General features: G+C 49.1%; 1 protein-coding gene across 2 annotated transcripts; it reads left to right on the top strand.

The window, feature by feature from the left end:
- The first annotated feature begins 1,579 nt into the window (after positions 1–1,579).
- LOC119110358 (phosphatidylglycerol--prolipoprotein diacylglyceryl transferase) lies at positions 1,580–10,097 on the top strand. Of its 2 annotated transcripts, none has more exons than XM_037234151.1 (4): positions 1,580–1,669; positions 1,997–2,254; positions 2,549–2,895; positions 8,136–10,097. In XM_037234151.1, exons 2-4 carry the CDS (start codon positions 2,068–2,070, stop codon positions 8,460–8,462), a joined length of 861 nt encoding a protein of 286 aa, XP_037090046.1. In that variant the 5' UTR covers positions 1,580–1,669; positions 1,997–2,067; the 3' UTR covers positions 8,463–10,097. The 2 variants fall into 2 exon arrangements, with proteins under 2 accessions (XP_037090046.1, XP_037090045.1); XM_037234150.1 differs by lacking the exon at positions 8,136–10,097 and adding an exon at positions 3,429–4,717.
- Positions 10,098–18,353: the final 8,256 nt, after the last annotated feature.

Genomic DNA, 18,353 nt, shown 5'->3' with positions numbered 1-18,353 from the left:
AACATAACAGTGTCAGGCCCCGCACAGGGATGAATCGCACTTGCCATCTGGACTCTGATGCAGCAGTTGAACAGCTCACCGGTTCCCTTTGTGCCCTGCTACGCTGCTGAAAGAATCCACTCTCAGACGGCCTATCCGCCAGGACAAAACGCTCATCCACAGTTATTACTCAATGAAGTCATGCAATCTCTTGCTCGCGAATTTGCCTCGTGGAATTAGACAATCAATCCCAGCGCTGTTTTGCGGTGGTGCCACGGCTTACCTTTCTCTCTCTCTCTCTCTCTCTCTCTCTCTCTCTCTCTCTCTCTCTCTCTCTCTCTTCTCTCTCTCTCCTCTCACTCTCTCTCTCTCTCTTTTCTTTCTCTCTCTCTCTCTTCTCTCCCCCTCTCTCCCCTCTTATCTCTCTCCCTCTCTCTCTCTCTCTCTCTCTCTCTCTCTCTCTCTCTCTCTCTCTCTCACACTCTCTCTCACCTCTCCTCCCGCAGCAACGAGATGGAGACCAACAGCGAGGAGCTGGTCGGCGTCGACAGCTCGGTGATCTCGCTGAGAATGGGCGTCGGAGACTCGGCCGAGAGCGAGCGGAGTCCCTGTCTGCCCACCCCCGAGCAGCTGCAGTGGGCGCCGATCAAGGCCCAGCTCACCCACAAGACGCCGACGCTGGCGCTCCGCAAGACGCTCTTCCACACCGAAGTCAAGACGGACGTGAGTTGAGACGTATGAGAGAGGAGAGGTCTTGACATGAATCCTGTGCGGCGGGCCACCAGCCACGCCAGAGACGCGTCAGACTCATTCGACGGCAGTCAAGGGAGCTCACTTTTGTGAGTTGCACGCTGTAAAGAAATAAAATCTTGTAAATAAATATACCACACAAAACGCGCAGGTCTAGCATGTTCTGAGCGTTTTTGTCAGTGGAGATGATTGTGACTGGGTCAGCCTCTCCGCAGGCCGAGCCGCTGCTGCACACAAACCACCCCTTGTGCGCTCGTTCGCTGTAGCTGCTGTGCTCATGTGCTGTGCTGTGCTGGCTGATGTCTGCCGACGCCTGTCCGCGCCGCGAGGCAGATCCTGCGGCGGCTGTGCGTGTGGTGGAACCCGAGTCTGTCGGACGGCGACGGCGGCTGGGACCCCACCGGCTGCGAGGCCACAGAGTCAAACGAGTTCTACACCAAGTGCTCCTGCAGCAACTTTGGCCAGTACGCCGTCATGACAGAGATGGTATGTGCATAATGTGCATGGCACTGAACAGCATACTATGCGCAAGGAAAGAAAACTTTAGCTCAGTTTTGACGTGGTCTCCCTTAAATGCGCAAGATTTGTAGGCATTCTTTTTCTGAGCGGTAGATTGTGTTGTCGAGATATGCTTTCTCGAAACATTATTAAATGCATGGCCATAACTTTAAAATCGTCTTTTCTGTCGTTTGCTGACAGTTCGCCTTTAAGTAAAGCTAAGTTCGGTGCAAGTGACGAATGCTGAAGATAAACATGCTGCATTATTGTTCGATCTAGTCACACTCAGCCCGCCGTAAGGTGACGGATGTGTGTCTCTCCCAAAGGTTGAGCCGAAAAGAATTCCCGCGGAGGACGAGGCAGCCAAAGCCATCAAATACGTGCTGTACGCCATCTCTATCTTTCTGCTGGTCTACTACGTTCTGACGATCTGTTGTAAAGAGTGAGTTTATATTCGCTTGTCGGCAGTGTTGTGTTGTCCTTCGGCAGGGCGCTGTAGGGGCGGCGTTTAGTGCAGAGGTGTATTCACACCAAGCTCAATAAAGGCACTGGTGCGCTTCTCGTGGTTAAACACACGACGTAATTTTAATGGAAGCGTAGCGACCAATATGACATTGTCGCCACCATGAAGTTCGTGCAGTCGTGCCTAGAGTGTGCGATGATGTAAGCGTTATGGTGCGTTACAAATGCAACCGCTGCATGGTAACGAAACACAGTCGAAAACACATACCAGCCCCGTTAATGAGCCGCGTCGTTTTCCGTCCGGCAGTGGCGTGCGGGATATGTTTCACCTGATGCGACTTGCACACCGCCTTGGCCCTGGCCGGCGGCGCAGTCTGCATGTGCCTCGCCGACCTGGACACGGTGCGCCAGGCTCGCCACAGCTGCGCCGCGCTCGGCTCGCTCATGCAGTTCTTCTACCTGGCGGCTGCCGTGATGCTGGCGTGCGAGGGATACGCTAACTTCCGCTCCGTGATCGAAGGCAGCGTCAACGGCAAATACCGCGCCTACGTCGCCTTCACCTGGGGTCAGTGGAGCGATAGGCGGCCCTGTTCAGTCTGGTGCTCCCCCGGTGTTCGCGCTTCTTCCGAAACCGAAAACATGTTTTGCCTCGTGATGTGTTCTCTATCTCGGACCAAGCCCGCCAGTTGCTTTTTAGCGGGTTGTTTGACTGCCTTTGAATGTCGACATGTATCAGAGGCCTTCGCGCACTTGTTTTAAGTTAGATCCTTGCCAAAGGATTGGATAGTACTGATAGCCTCCTTTCATACTAAAAGAGTTTGCATCTCGTGCGTACCAACGCTCCCACGTGGGTGCCCAGGCATCCCGTCGCTGGTGGTGGGCTACACACTGCTGACGCAACTGGAGCAGCTGGGCGACGACCCGCGCTGCGTGATCGGCTGGCGGGCCCACCTGAAGGTGCGCACGCTGCTGGCGCCTCTGCTGCTGGCCATGGGCGTGGCGCTGGTCGGCGCCAGCGTCGCCCGCTGCAACGCCCGCCACGCGCGCGCCCGCTCCGAGCTGCTGTTTGACCAGCTGTCGGTGTGCGCCGGCCACGGCTGGTTCACGCTGCTGCACACTGTCACCTGGGTGCTCGGCATGGTCAGCTACGTCACGCTCGCCGGCGACGACTCGCAGGTGGCCGGCATCGTCTACAGCCTGTTTCAGGTGAGGCGTGTGGGTCGGGAAGGGCTCTGGGGGACTGAGGGGACGACAAATGGGTGTTCATGTGCATTTGACGAGCACATGTGGCGTTGTTCTTGCGCCTTTTGGGGGTTTCGGAACCTTTAGGTGTGCCAGAAGTGGACGCTGCGTTTTTGGTTTTGGTATTCCATCAGAATGCATCCTGTATGCGTCTCATCTTTCAGGTAAACGATGTAACCGCTCTGGCGCGATCGACGAAACCTTTCAAGGCAACGCACGTTAGATTAGTTCAGATAGCACCATTGTCCTCTCAAGGGGAGAGCAGATGCTACCTGAGTGCAAAGGTGTCCCTATAATTTCAGGTTTTACCTTAGGCTAGTACATATATGGCAGTGCATAGGTGGATTACCTGTGTATGGTCACCGTTTATGGGCTTCTTGCAAGCCAAGATCGTACTACAGCTTTGACTCCGGGTGGCCTCAGACTTCAAATACATTTGACAGCGACGTCACCGGCCCCAAAGCGAAGCTTAGTGTAATAATGCGGGGCCATTGCAGACCCTGAGCGCGATGCAGGGCGTGTTCTTCTTCCTGCTGATGGGCTTCATGTCCAACCGGTTCCACGCGGCCCTCCCCTGCACCAAACACCGGCGCCGAGAGGGCGGTCAGAACAGCCAGCCGCCCGCCGCCGACGACGCTGAGGCGGTCCTGACGCCGGCTGACTCGAGTCGGCCCGATTCAGCGCGCCCCGAGTCAGCGCGGTCCGAGTCAGAGCGGCCCGAGTCAGCGCGGTCCGATTCAGCGCGGCCCGATTCAGCGCGGCCCGATTCAGCGCGGTCCGAGTCAGCGCGGCCCGAGTCAGCGCGGTCCGATTCAGCGCGGCCCGAGTCAGCGCGGCCCGAGTCAGCGCGCCCCGAGTCATCGCGCCCTGCGTCTGCTCACTCCGATTCGGCGGCCCGGTCGTCCAGGCCTGCCAGCCGCCAGTCTAGTCGCGTCAGTCCTCTGCCGCCGCAGGATGCGGACTAAAACCACCGGCTTTTAACAACGCTGAGGGCATCGGGTGCTGGCGTGCTGCGAAATGCGAAAACGGGATGTAGCTGGCCCAGTTCGAAATAGCTCGCTGGTAGATACATAGTTGACGAATAACGCATATAGTTAGCTGATGCACGGGTAGGATGAAAACGTGCATTGTAATAATATTATGTATGCACCAGCATTCAGCCGGTTTTAACACTCGTTGGTAAAAGTAGTCAACGCGCGCTTGGCACCTTTTTCCAGATGCATTTCCCGTACCGTTCGGGGCACTGAAATTTGGTAGCCACATTTGAGGCAAAGCTTCGATGACATAAAATGTTAAATGTCCAGTCACTTCACACGATCTACGGATCGCCTCGTTATTAAATGTCTCTTATGTGAACAGAAGGGCAATGGACACTCCGTTATGCTGTGCAAGATATCGTATGGTGTGTAAAACGCTGTCTGAAGCTACAGTCATGACATGTCACGGAATGACATACGATGTGAATTTATCCCGCGGATTAGAGGGCTTAACCTTTTCGGTGGTTCTATGGCTTTAAGTGCCCATATGGAATGCGTGACGACTGAGTCGCGCACATATTTTGGCAAACTGATGGCTTTGCGTATGGATATGAGTAGTACTTTCACAAAATACCGGTTAGATGCTTCAAAAAAACTACGCGTTGTTAGTGTTTGCGCTTCTTCGAGTCATAAACCTTTTGCTGCATTCGCGTTACTTTTGCGATTATTAGCGTACTGAGACAAACTTTTGGGGGGTACAATTCCAGACACTTTTTCAAAGTTCAGAATAAAATTGTTGGAGAAGTGCAAATGGGCGGGGGGGGGGGCGGTGTAACGGTAACGGGCGGGCACAACTGGTAAGCAATGGGGTGGTTGGGGGGGTTATAGGCAGGGGCCATTGGATGGCGGAGTGGATTGATTAAAGAAGTACCCTTAAAAGACATCTTCTTACCCGTAAAAAAATTCGAGCTTGGATGTTGATTTGAAGGCAAGCGAAAAATTGATTCGCAAAGTAGTTTTCAACCGCTAAACATGGCCAAGGCCAGAAACATTTCATCGTTTTTGCTTCGTTTTTAGCCGTAACAATGCCAGCAACTGCATCGTAATTTTAATAGTACAATCATATGTGATTCTTTTTCGGTGCCCATCGGCCCGATGTGAAAAAACTCTTAGACCTTTTACAGCACGAAGGTCCAATGGTTGGGAAAGGACAAATTCCAGTTGATTAGCAGGCAATGCGTTTTTGCTTGCATTTAACCCAAAGTAATTTTGGTGGTGAAATCAGCTTTACGATGCCAGGGCGTATAATACGCTTTTAAGACTCACAGGAAAGCCATATTGTACCAGCCAGAAGCTTCAGGGACTTCAGGCATAAGTTGGCAGGTGGTATAATCGGGTGACAGTTTCGGGCGCTGCAGTCCCCGAGACCAGCGCTTGGTAACGTTGGCCGCAGTGTCGGGAACGCTCTGAAAGCTGGGAAGCGGTTCATTTTAATATTTAACGCTATCGGTCGCAGTGGATGACGCCAGAGATGAACACGTTCGAAGAAACTCCGTTGACAGCTTCCTGCCTTGCTTTCCAATATATACTTCGTCCAGAAACACGCGTATCGTCTATATCAGGGTAGGTCTAAAATGACCATGCCAATTATCATTCATTTTGATGCTGATGTACAGAAAACTATTACTAAAGTCTAATAATAAACTTGCTGATGCCTAATTTTTGATGTGATTGTTGAGCATTCATTAAGCATTGCAATTATAGTGATCAACCCAGTTCATATGAGGGTACTTACGATACATTCGACACGTGCGTGTGCACTGGAGATTTTGTTCTGTTTTATGTGTGCGTGTTCTTTCATGTTGTGTTCTGAATCCAAAACCCATGGCTGAATGCAGTGCTTGTCATGTATTGCGTAACTGGTCCTGTCGGTTTCGTCGTTATGTACCTCTTTCATCACAAATCGTGCTCCTGCAATTAAATGTGGCTCCGTTTTGCTCCGTAATACATAAGTTTCGTCACTCAATATGCTGATATTTGATATTCTGGGGCCGGTGGCGAAGACGATGAGTTGCGTTCAGCCTGGTTATGATAACCGGCAGGGTTACGAGCAATAGCTACATGTACAATTGAAACAAAAATAAAGTCCCCTCGCGCTCCAGTGCGCCTTGTTTCTCAGCGGTCAATCTTGGAACCTCGGGCCGCACCGCAGCACAAAGCTGCTGTTCAGAACGGTCCTGATTCCGATGCATGCCATCGGCAGCAGACAGGTCAGAGGAGTGGCGTGATTGATGACCGGTCTGTTAGTCGTTGGACGGTATGGTAGTGAAGCTGGCCGGGAATCGAAGTGAGCGGAGAAAAGCTGCTGTGTAGTCTGTTCCGCTCGCATATCAGGCGATTGGGTAGTAGGCACACATCGCTATTTGGCTTTAATACAGCAAGATATACGAAATAGAAACGAAGGAATCGGTCGTGGCATTTGAGGAAACATTGAATTTCTACCCTTTGATTAAATAAATTTCCAGGATCAACGCCACCCACGCTAACTGTTGCCCGTTGCGTGAACCCTGACCAATCCGATCCGATCGTGAAACTCCGGGTCAAAGGTAGAATCTTATGGCGAACAATCAACATGTCGCAACGCTTGGTACTGCCCGTACCACCCTGCGGGTAGAACCCTATTACGTCACTTGACCATTCTCGCACTCGCTGTTACTGGCCGCAGTCCGCAGTCCGGGGCAAAACAATGATGCACAAAGCGACTCGAGCCCTCCCCGCTACCAGTGGGTGTGTCGGAATGCAGGCAATTTGACCAGCTGAGGTGATAAGGCAAACTGCGGAAAGGAAGGGAAGGGAGATATCCTTTGTTATTTTTGCGTGTGAACTTCAGCATTTGAGGTAAATGCATCGGCACCTTCAGTATAAAAACGCCATGTTTAGAATACAGAACGGCAAACCATAACAAAGCATATCACCAATTTAAATGTTGATCAGTGTGTTTCATTTTCATATGGGAAGGAAGATCCCAAATTCAAAATGCGAAGGACCCCTTGCTGATGTTTTGTAATGTATTGAAATTATTTTGGTTAGGTGAGATGCCACGAACAGAACTATGCGGCATGGATTAAAGCATGGAAAACAGCGCTGACGTACTCAGGAGTTTCAGACGTAAAGCGCGCCTTGATATTTAGCTCAAGCCAATAAGAATACATGACTGGCCGTGTTCGTGTATTGTGTCAACGCTAATTACGTTTTTGTAATAAACAATGCATTCAACAATCACCATGGTGTGGTCTGGTCACCCATGTTACGTATAATTCAGATGCAATTATAAACAGGGAATGGGTAATCCGATGTTGTTATGATTTCTTGTTGTTCATTTTAAACGCCATTTCATTACCGCGGTGGTGTCAAGATCTGTTCACGTCTGCCGAAGTTTGACGCAAAATAATTACCTTTTCCTTCCCTTTCCTTCGGTAGTTCGTCTCGATGCTCCATTTGGTTAGAGCACTTAAATTCCAATTCGCCTGCTGATGGTGGGGAGCATTCGGGTCGCCTTATACATTCATTATTTGGCCCTGGCTGTCATGAACTGCGACTTGCGTTATGTTGCGTACTTTATTCCAGCATCTTTAAGGTCAGAACAGGTCACTGACGTTGACTGGAGCAGATTACCTTTTTGCCTTTGGGAGCATGCCACCCAACGTAAGCCTTGACATTGCCTGGAATTCAAAAATCAAAACGTTCTCGCAGGTTTTTGTTCACCGTGACCTTCCAAAAGTCGAGTCACATCACTGACCCGAAATGAACACGAACGAACTTTCGCGTAGTGAATATATCTAGGCTAAAAGTGGTCGCACAAGGAGGTGTGAGGGAACTTCGGACATCGATCTGGAATTTGATCTTATTTCATCTTATTTGCCTCAAATGTTATGACCAAGGAGCTTTGCAATGCGGGACTAATATCTTTACAGAAAAGCCTATCTATTTTATAACTTTGATGCCTCCAGCTCTCTTAGATTTTCTATCCAAACCGATCGAATTGCCTACCCCGAACGAAGTCATATTAAACCAGTCAACCGGGCGCGTGTCGAACTCTTAATTTTTAGTTGATAAATGACATATTACTTCTTACTTTGGGTGCTTTTAATCTGATTTTATCTTTTGACCTTTTGTCCTTGCACCGGCTGTGGCGGTACGCGCACTACCATGTCTGTTCCACTGCAGGCCCTGAGTGCGATGCAGGGCGTGTTCTTCTTCCTGCTGATGGGCTCCATGTCCAACCGGTTCCACGCGGCGCTGCCCTGCACCAAACACCGGCACCGAGAAAGCGGTCAGAACAGCCAGCCTCCGGCCGCCGACGACGCTGAGGCAACGCTGACGCCAGCTGACTCGAGTCGGTCCGCGCCAGAGCGTCCCGACTCGGTCCGACTCGACTACTCGACTCTGCCTTCGCGGCCAGTCAGCAGCTGGTCCAGGCGGGCTGGGCCACTGCCACCGGACGACGCAGAGGAGACCAAGTGGCTCTCGTCGTGGCTCAGGATCTCAGGCTGAGGACGGTGTTGTGCTCGAGTTTGGCAAACTCCGTTTAGCACCCCGCGTTGGGTTCGGGGAGGGGGGGGGGGCAAATTGAGACTCACGAAGGTTTTCCATAATTCTTTCCGAAAGTGGCGGCAAAGATTGTTGCATGGCTGCAGAGTATTGAATAGCACATTGTTTGATGTAAAGAATAGGCGTGGCTTGTAAGGTTGCTGATCTACGGCAGGTCATTAGTGGGCCATGGCTGTCAGTGAAAGGCATTTTTAGGGAATCGACAATGTGATGTAACAACGGAATATTACACGAAGCCATACATGTTGGAGACAGTTTCTTAGGCAATAGACCAGTTAAGTTTAGAATTAAAGCCGATGCTACTGACCTTGAGTCAAAAATGTAGATCAGACCAACGTCAAAACCAACCTGTTTTACTTCTTTAGGGCTTGAAATATGCGGCAGTTTCTGGTGCTCGTTTTTTATTTCTTGAAAACAGGAATCTCGCTTTACATATTTTATGGTTCTCTTAAATATCAGAACAGGTCAATGTCTTAAAATGCCCGGGTCAACTTTTTCCTTAAGAACATACTGCGTAACGTGATCCCTGGGGTTTATCCAAAAGCAAAATCAAAACAGTCTTACAAGATTTTGGTCACCGCGACCCTCGTAAGATCAAACAAGATGCTGAGCTTAAATGTGCACCACTGGTCTCTTGCTTAGAGCAAGTATCTAGGTTCAGAGGTCTGGGGCGCTTTGGACACCAATCTTGGGCTTATTCTTGTTTGACCTTATTTGACGTGAAAGTCAAGACATTGGAGACTCAAATTTAGACACAAGTCAGTTAACGAACAGACCAACACACCCAGTGAATTTGGTGTTCTTAGCCTTTCTAGTTTCTGAAATAGTAGAGAATCAAATTGACCCCCACCCGAACGAAGATTATGCAGCCAGCCACCCGGGCGCGTGTTATAGCAACAAATGCTACTTTGCTCGCTTAGCTAGGCCGGGTAAGAAGAGCAGATGCATTGTCTTCACAACGCCGGACTACAATGCCGTCAGGAGGTTTTTGAGGTGTTACACACACATGACGTATCAATCAATCATCAATCGCGATTTTAGAGAATGTGATGAGCAACTTTATTGCTCTACTGTTGTTGGCCAGAGCTACAATTTTCACAATTTACCACCTACAGAGTTGAGCAGAATATTTGTCTCTGATCATTTGCTGGGTTTTGTACCCCATTAATTGCTGTTTTGGGCAAGCGTGAGAGTAAGCAAAGCAGTGACGAACAAAAAACATCACGCCCTTATATACTTTGCTAGTCTGCACTCACGGATATATAAGTCTTGCAAACAAATCTCAAACATTGGTCGGTGAGCATTTGGGAGTTTTCTTCCGGCTGTGCTATCAACTTGCCTCATGTTATCTGCGCCTAAGCTGCCAGTGTTTCTGTTTGTTTTCTACTCGCTCTTATCTGTTTTAAGGTTTACTGAGGCTCACTGCACTATTGTCGGATGAGGACGTCCATTGTCCTGCCTCCGGTCGCTAGTTTGAGCATGAGCGTTAGTGGTAGCTTGGTCGTTGCACACCCGTTAACTTGCAAACCATGTCTCTGCGATTATGTGTGATTCACTGGCACTGCACAATACATGTTCTTCGGCCTGTGCTGAGGGTCGTAACTCTACCGCTGGTTAGCGGTTCGTTCGAAGTTCATAACCCGGCGCGTACCATCGGGAGGACCGCTCCGAGCTCGCCGCGGTGTCCCGTGGCCGGTACGGCTCTGTCTCCTGCCACGAGACCCCACCGCATGATCTGCTCATATGCAGGCGTTTGGCGAACGCCGTGCGGCGCGCGGCGTGCGGCGCCCACCCGCTGCGCGGCGACCCTTGCCGGCACACGCGGCGGGCCCTGCCGGCACGCGCGGCGTCGGCCGTGCATGACGGATTAGACGTGACGAATCCGGCAATCTGCGAAGATGCCCCCTCCCCCGCCCCATGGGCAGCGACAGGCACAGGGTCGCCACGAACAGCGGTGACGGCCACAGCGTGTGGTCAGCTGACTGACGCTGGCCAGCGGGAGGCCTTCGAACACGCAGCGAGAGCGCAGTTGCACGGAGCGTCAAGCCACAGGTTAAATAAACTGCGCTTGCGACGACCTGTTGAATGCAGTATGTACAGGAACACTGGTGATGCAATTTCGAGCAGGGAAAGTTTGTGATTGCAAGGTTTAGTACGGCAAAGTGGTGTGGAAGTCAATAGGAGCTCAGAAGACGTTAGACTATGTTCTCCGTAGGCAATTTGCGACTTCGATAGGTGCTCCGCTGATAGACAGGTCGGGGCGGCAGAGAGGAGGTAGGAGCGGGAAAAGATGAGGCTGTTGTGTGCGTTTGCACCCCATATTTTTGTGAAGCCTCTTTTTAACAAGCTACAGCTCTGTAGCTGCAAGTGCATTGCCAGCATTCAGATCAAGGAGGCATCCATACCTGAGCGAGAGAGCTCCAAATCGGATAAGAAAGACCCTTTCCTGCATGAAGAGGTCCGTTTTCTGGATCATGAAACCACTGCTATGAATAAGGTAGCTCATGGTCTAGATCTGGAGGCTCAATTTTCTGTTAAAGAGCTCCTTTTCTAGCCCGTGTAGCCCCTGCTACGAGGTATGAGACCCCTTTTCTGGGAATGGTCATTTTCCATAACCCCTTTCATGCATCATTTAACCGTGGTTTTTGATCAGGATGTTTTTTGAGATAAAGAGACCCCTTGCTAGATTTGGAGAGTCCTTGTTAGATGGGAATTATCCTGTTCTGGCTTATGAGGCCCCTCTATGCATTATAAGGCCCTTTCTGGAACAGAAGCGAGGTTCTATACTGGATAATCAGAATGCGTCTAAGTTGTTTTTTTCAATTTTAGACACATGTTTGCATTGATATGAGATGTGTTCTGATTTCATAAGGGATACAGCAAGTGCACCCGCGCCCCCCCCCCCCCCTCCCCTTGAGAACAATGTTATCAAGGAGTTCCCCTTGTTAGGAGGCCTCAAGTTGTTAAGAGAACTCTGGAAAACAATACTAATAAAGCATCTGGAGAAGGGCAGTCACTGGCAACGTGTAGCCGATAACTCCACCCTTGCGGAAACATTACCGGTAGTCATTTAGGATCTTTCGTAATTCGATCAAACACTCTGTTCAATAAACTGTCCACTGCCGGCTTTCTGAGACACTGTATTGTACTGACCTTCGGCGAGCAAATGTGTTGTAGTTCAAGCTGTTGTTTTGCATGCGTATGCGTGCACTACTCGTGCAGCACACTCGTTATTGATTGTGCTGCACCTATGCTGTCGAGAAAAGTGCATTGAAGTGGTGGGCTTGGCTTGCTTGCCAGGCCATTATTCACAGTACCACTTATCCTTTGAAATTGATAGAAATAGAAGACTAGGCTACTTGACTTATACAATTTATCATAGAGACATACAGTTCCTGAGGTCAATGCGTTAGTTTTTTAATTCACTTGTATGGCCAAAATGTCCAGCTTTTGCCGCACCTAGTCATCGTCGTACGTATCCGCATAACGCTGCTCGAAATCTTCAACTGCTTTTATATTTTTAAAATTTTCAGCAAGCCTTGACACCAGAGACCGTTGGATGATAAATTCAGGGTGAATCGCTCACGAGAAAAACCGTTGGTCACGTTCATTTTCCAAAAATACCGGTCTCCCACGGCGACTTCAAGAGCCGGAAGGTTCTCCAAAGCCTCGCTATGAGGGACACCCGTTGAGATCCTATCCGAAAATGAGAGGTTCTCCTCAGCGATGCCCGTTGTGGTAGTCCTCGGAGGCCTTGTGGCGAGGCTGACCTCGGAGGTGCGGCTCGACAGGAAGCAGAGGTCATCCAAAGCAGCCTGCATCCCGCCATACGGTGTCGATTTAATTCAACACCACTCCCTCCTTCACACCGGACCAAAACAGCCTTTGTCTCCCGTTCAGCACCACGACATTCCTCGCCGGCTGTCGAGGCCAGACGTCGCACAGTGGGGAGGGGGGGGGGGGGGGGGGCGGCCGGCCCAGGACCCGGCTGAGATAGCATCGCACGGCGCTCGCTGCAGCGGCAGATGACAGTTATACCGCGCCCCGTTCTGAGTCCGCCACACCGTCACACGCGGCGAGCGGCGTTGTGACGGACACAGAGCGGGACGTAGTGTCGCATTGCACAGCAGGGAATGGTGTTACACTCCACAGACGCGGACAGTGCGACCTTTCACTGTGGGTGGCGGCTTCACAGCACAAAGCGGGGACGATGTTACAGCTTACGCGAGGGATCTCTGGCTGCGGCGGGGTAAGGCTTACGCTACGGCAGAGAAAGACGTGCGTCAAGATCCCACGAAAGGATCCCGGATACCAAAGAGCTCTTTGACAAAATCATAACAAATTTCCCAGATCTTAGATGGACTTTCGATAAAGCGGGTAAAACAGTGCTGGTTGCCCAACAATGTTTTCACAAAATTTAAGAAAAATCAAAGGTCCTTGTGCATCGTCTGATAATATTTGTAAATGGACCCTGAATCTCAAAAGGCGATCTTACATTTCCAATTGGATGTTGCATATAGGAAGATCTAATGCAAGACTTTGGTGCCGATCCCAAGGTCCGTCAATGACGTTTACAGCAAAGCCGCATCAGCTTGACGTTTACAGTAAAGTCGCGTCGGCTTGACGCTTACAGTATAGCCTCATCAGCTTGACGCTTACAGTATAGCCTCATCAGCTTGACGTATACAGTATAGCCTCATCAGCTTGACGCTTACAGTATAGCCTCATCAGCTTGACGCTTACAGTATAGCCTCATCAGCTTGACGCTTACAGTATAGCCTCATCAGCTAGACGCTTACAGTATAGCCTCATCAACTGGGCGCATTTGACCAGCCAAGGCAGGCAAAATCTCTGTCAGGTTGGGGTATGAGTTAATTATATCACAATAAAAGAGCATTTGGAAGATCACATTGCATTGGGCAAACAAGTGTCATAACCATGGACAAGATCAGCATTTTGCTTTTGGCACCTTTGGTAAAAGGCAACGAGCCATGCTTCCATTCGAGCAATGATTTTAAAAAAAACATCGATATTCCTGTGAACCCTTTTTGCTAGCCTACCTAACCAGGAGTGCGGTGCATATAGCAGTATAGCCATGGCAGACAGAAGCGCAGCTTTATTGCGCAGCATTGGTCAATGGCTATAATACTGTTGTTCATCTCCAGCGATAGTTCGATATTGAATCTTTCTCGTTGTCATGCGTCGACCACCCCTGAAACCTGAGCGATACTTGATGCCGCATCAGTCAACGTCAAGCTGCGCTGGTGCTTTTTTTGTGCTTCAGGCACGGAGGCTTTGCTGTTTTAGATGCGCCAAGTAAGACAATTTATGCCTGCCTGTCGTGCCTTGTTCATGCACGCATTAGGTCCAGTAAACTTTGGGTAAGCCACAACACGGCCTGGACTGTACTGGAGTGCGCAATACAGAAATAAGTAGACGAAGACGTAGCAGGAGCCGTTGATTACCCAACTAAGTGTTTTCCAGCTGGGTGTTATCATGCGTAGCTCTCCACATGAGCACATGAGCTCTCCGCAGTGAGTGCTGTCGCAGGCCACATCGACGGCCAATGAGCGGCCTCAGTTCCTTCACGAGGACGTCTCACGGCCCGATTTGCCGTTCGGGGGGACACGTGACGCCCCTCATGGCGCGTTGGGGGCGACTGACATCTTCTGAGCTGGAGCAAGCGACTGCGCCTGTCGTGTCGGGTTCTATTCGCCGCAGGCGCTTACTTGGTCAACTCCTCCCATGTACTCAGGGGAAAGTGCTGCCCTTTGATATTGCTGTGGGTTGGATCTCCGCACCGTGCAAAAGCGGAGAAGTAGGCTATCGGTCGACCTCTCCACAGCTGCCGAGGAGGTGGGATGTGTTTTTGACATCACTGGCTGCCCGTGGCAATGGCGATGGCACGTATGGGGCTGCTGGAAGCTCACTTCTCAGCTACCTTTCTGCGGCTGTCATATCGTGGATGCCGAAAGTTATTGCGCTGTTGGTGTTTACGGCGTCACACTCACCACAGTTGCGCGATTCTCGTTAATTGATTTTTCGCTGGCGTGTGTGCTGCGACCACAGAGCTCCATAGCGCAAGGCCATGATGCTATCCGCAAGGATGATACGCAACTAACCCTTAGTACCATGGCGTAGCAGCGCTCAAGCTGCTGTTGCAACGTTGCATTTGCTGCAGCACTTTATTCGACCATTGAGGGCACTATTAGTCGACACATACCAGAGGCCCTAAAAGGCGAGATTTGCGTAAGAAAAAAGGAGATTTGGGCAGCAGCAGCTCTCATGCCGATGAGGCTCTCAGGCGATAATGTATCTCAAGTCTTGGCGGGATCGCATGCGGCCGACAGGGATTCCAACAGTTCGGTAGTGATGAAGGATGACTGTGCGTTAAACCCACCATGAGCCTTAGACCAGCTGGCTGCTATCAGTTGGGCCGATTGCCGAGATTTGCGTGGTGTATGGTTGCACTGTTCCGCTTATTGTTGAGAAGGCCTGCATGCTGCATATAGACGGCAGTTTTATACGGCGATCTCACGAAAGGGTTTTCTTTACGATGGCCTAAAACCCCGGATGCATGGGTGACGTGGAAATATGAATAGCCGTTTCGTAACCCGATAATATGACGTTTTCAGTGCATTTAACTATCAAATGAGCACCGTTTGCGTGGACGGCCAGTACACTATCGGTAGGCAAACATTCCCTGCAATTTCTACTCCTCCCAGTCATTCCTGCAGTGTGTAGGAATTTATTCCTAATCATTAATCATGATTACCTCGACAACAGTTGCCTGCATGATTGATAAGACGGGAGGGTGGGCTAACGCAGGCAAGCTATTCCAACATGCACATATGATCAACGCTGGCAAGTCTAATGCTAATAAATTATTCATAAGCATTCGGCACAAAACTGTTTGTTCTTCGCTGATTATTATCACCTAGAAACGTGCGTATTGCAAATAATGATGTCCGAGTAACGTTATTCGAAAACCGTGTGTGACATGAATCTGAATTATCGTATCCAACACGGTGGTTGCTGCTTTTATGCGAAGTGTGCTTCTGGGTGACTGTGGCTAAGTTGTAGGCATAGTTGCTCGCTATTGCTGCTTATGCGGACAGCCAAAGCAATCAAGAAGGAATGAGATGAAGGACAATGGTTGGAGGCGAAAGTCATTGGTGTTTTCCAGAAAAAATGTCACGCAGCTTAGGCTCAGAAAGAAGAATGGCATTGAAGAAATTTAAACGATTTGTCATCATGATTGTTGAACTACAGCATGCGCTCGATGCTATCGATGGCTTTATTTTCCTTATCACAGAAGTGCTTTCCGTCATTCACAACCCATGTACGTGCTAAATGAAAATCGAAATTCCATATAGGTGAGTGGCATGTCGTAGTTGAGGTGTGACAAATATTGCAATATTCTAAGCGTCTTGCACCTTTACAGCTTATATTTGGGAAACAGGATATCCCATTCCTCTTTGATCTGGCCTGAAGCCTATCTAAAAATTGTGTGCCTTGGGTTTCTCGAAGATCATTTGCACGCGCTCGGATATGCAGTTGAATGCCTTTTGCTCAGGTGGGGGCTAATTTTAACCCCTGACATCTCAAAAAGTGAGACACCAGATACCACAGACACCAAATTCACATAGCGGGCTGATTGTTTTTTTACTCCCTTGTGTCAATATTTGTGATTCCTAGATCATTACATTCAGATCAAACAAGGTCACAAAAAGTCCAATGTGAGACAAGGTGAAACTTCGGATTGTGTTTAAAGTGTCTCTAGACCTTCTGATGCAACCGCTTTGGATCTAGATACTTATACGCAACAGTTCGATGGAGTCCATCGTAAGTTAATGATCTCGTTAGACCCTTGGAAGGTCATGATGGTCAAGAGCTTTAATTTGTTTTCATTATTGAATTGCAATAAACATCAACGATTACGCCGTGCGGTATGTTCCCCCCCCCCCCCCCCAAATGCTTAACTGAGTCATCTTAAGCCTGAGCCATCTAAGCCTTAAACCTGCCCAACCATGGACGAAGTCTACTGCGGTCACTGTTATGAAAAAATAGAAATGAGCATCAGAAACTAACTCATAGTGCAGGTTCTCCAGTAAAACAGCGCGTTGGTTTTGACCTTGAGCTGACCTTCATACCTGATCCAACCTCAATCCAATTTTCGTAAGTCTAAATTTAATTTATAATGATATTAGAAACTATCCCAGAGATGTATGATTTCTTTTAACACTTCGCTGTCGCATCAGATTGAATGAATGCACAGAAATAGCATTCGCTGACAGCAAATGCCTGACTGACTTGCCGGGGCTGAGCGACCTCATACGATGCACCTTAATGCCACATAGCGAATATTGATGGCATATGCTAAACGTAAACACCAAAAGATCCGATTTGGATTACCGATAGCTGTGCAAAGTTTTACGTGGCTACGCCTCGTCGTTCTGAAATAATTTGGAAAACATTCGGCAGGGTAAAATTTATCCTATTTGAATGCGTGTGAAAAACATAGGAAGTCAATTTGACCGTCCCCCAAGATATTTTTCTGGAATGATTTCCCGAGGTAGCAGCGCCGAACTTTGCACAGCTGTAGGCATTTGAGTGGCGGATCTATGGCTTACCAATCATAGCTGTGCCCTGTAAGGTGGCTGATCTATAGCAAATAAAATCAGGCTATCTGTCAGCGAAGACAATTTCTAGGAAATAGCTCAATCAGATACCACGGTCGACTTTTGGACAGACTCAGGCCCCTTTTATAGTTTTGAAGAAATTAAGCAATCTAATTTAGCATTATGACGAATTCCATTGGCCTTGGGTCAAATGTGAGTGTCAGCCTAAGGTCTAGGCCCTGCCGTTTTTTTACAAGAGAATTTGCTTTATGGGGTAGCTTATCGTGCTCATTTCGAATTTGTGATATTAGGGGCCGCAACAGGCATCTTTAAAGACCTTTAAAAGATCAGAAACGGTTATTTATACAAAATTACCCAGATCAACCCTCTCTTTTAGAAACCTGCCACCTAGCGTAATTCTTGACGCTTATCGAAATCCAAAATACAAACAGTTCCGGAGGTTTTTGGTCACCATGACATTAAAAAGATCAAACAAGGTCACTGATTTAAAAAAAACATTACCAATATATTGCTTAGAACAGGCATCTAGGTTCAAAGCGGTTACATGTGGACCTTTGGGTGCACTTTGGACACCAATCTTGAGTTTGATCTTGTTTAACCTTATTTGGCCCGAAGGTCATAGCCTAGTAGCCTCAAACTTTGAAAGAAGTGAGTCCACATACTGACCAGCCCACTCTGTAAATTTGGTGTCTAGTTCCCTTAGTTTTCGAGATCTCAGGGGAGAGTCAAATTGATCACCACCCGGGCGTTTGGCATTCACCCGGCCACCCAGGCGCGTTTTAAATAAAGTTTCAAGTTATGCTAGATCCCGGATGATCTATTGACAACATAGAAATAAAAAGAGCACAAGATTTTCGAGTACATTGCCGTTTCATTCTTCTAAAGAGTAAACTCCAGAAGATTCGCCAGCAAAAGCAAAAAGAGATTACAAAAACAAACAAAAACAAAGATCCCTAGAATGCAAAACCTCCTCAACAACATTTCCGACTAGACCTAGTGAAATTAGACTCCAATGGATCCTGGAACCAGGACTCAAGGAGTTATGTATATGCTACAGGCACATGCCTGAGGAGCGATGTTGTCGCGACCTACGGCAGGGGCGGTGTCACGGTCTGCAGTGGGACAAGCGTCACCTGCTACAACAAAGAGACTCGCAACAGTCTGTGAAGCGAGATCTCGCAGCTCACGGCAG

This window comes from Pollicipes pollicipes, unplaced genomic scaffold (assembly GCF_011947565.3).
Source record: "Pollicipes pollicipes isolate AB1234 unplaced genomic scaffold, Ppol_2.1 Scaffold_7231;HRSCAF=8579_pilon_pilon_pilon, whole genome shotgun sequence".
NCBI lineage: Eukaryota > Metazoa > Arthropoda > Thecostraca > Pollicipedomorpha > Pollicipedidae > Pollicipes > Pollicipes pollicipes.
This window is presented reverse-complemented; position numbering and strand designations above follow the sequence as displayed.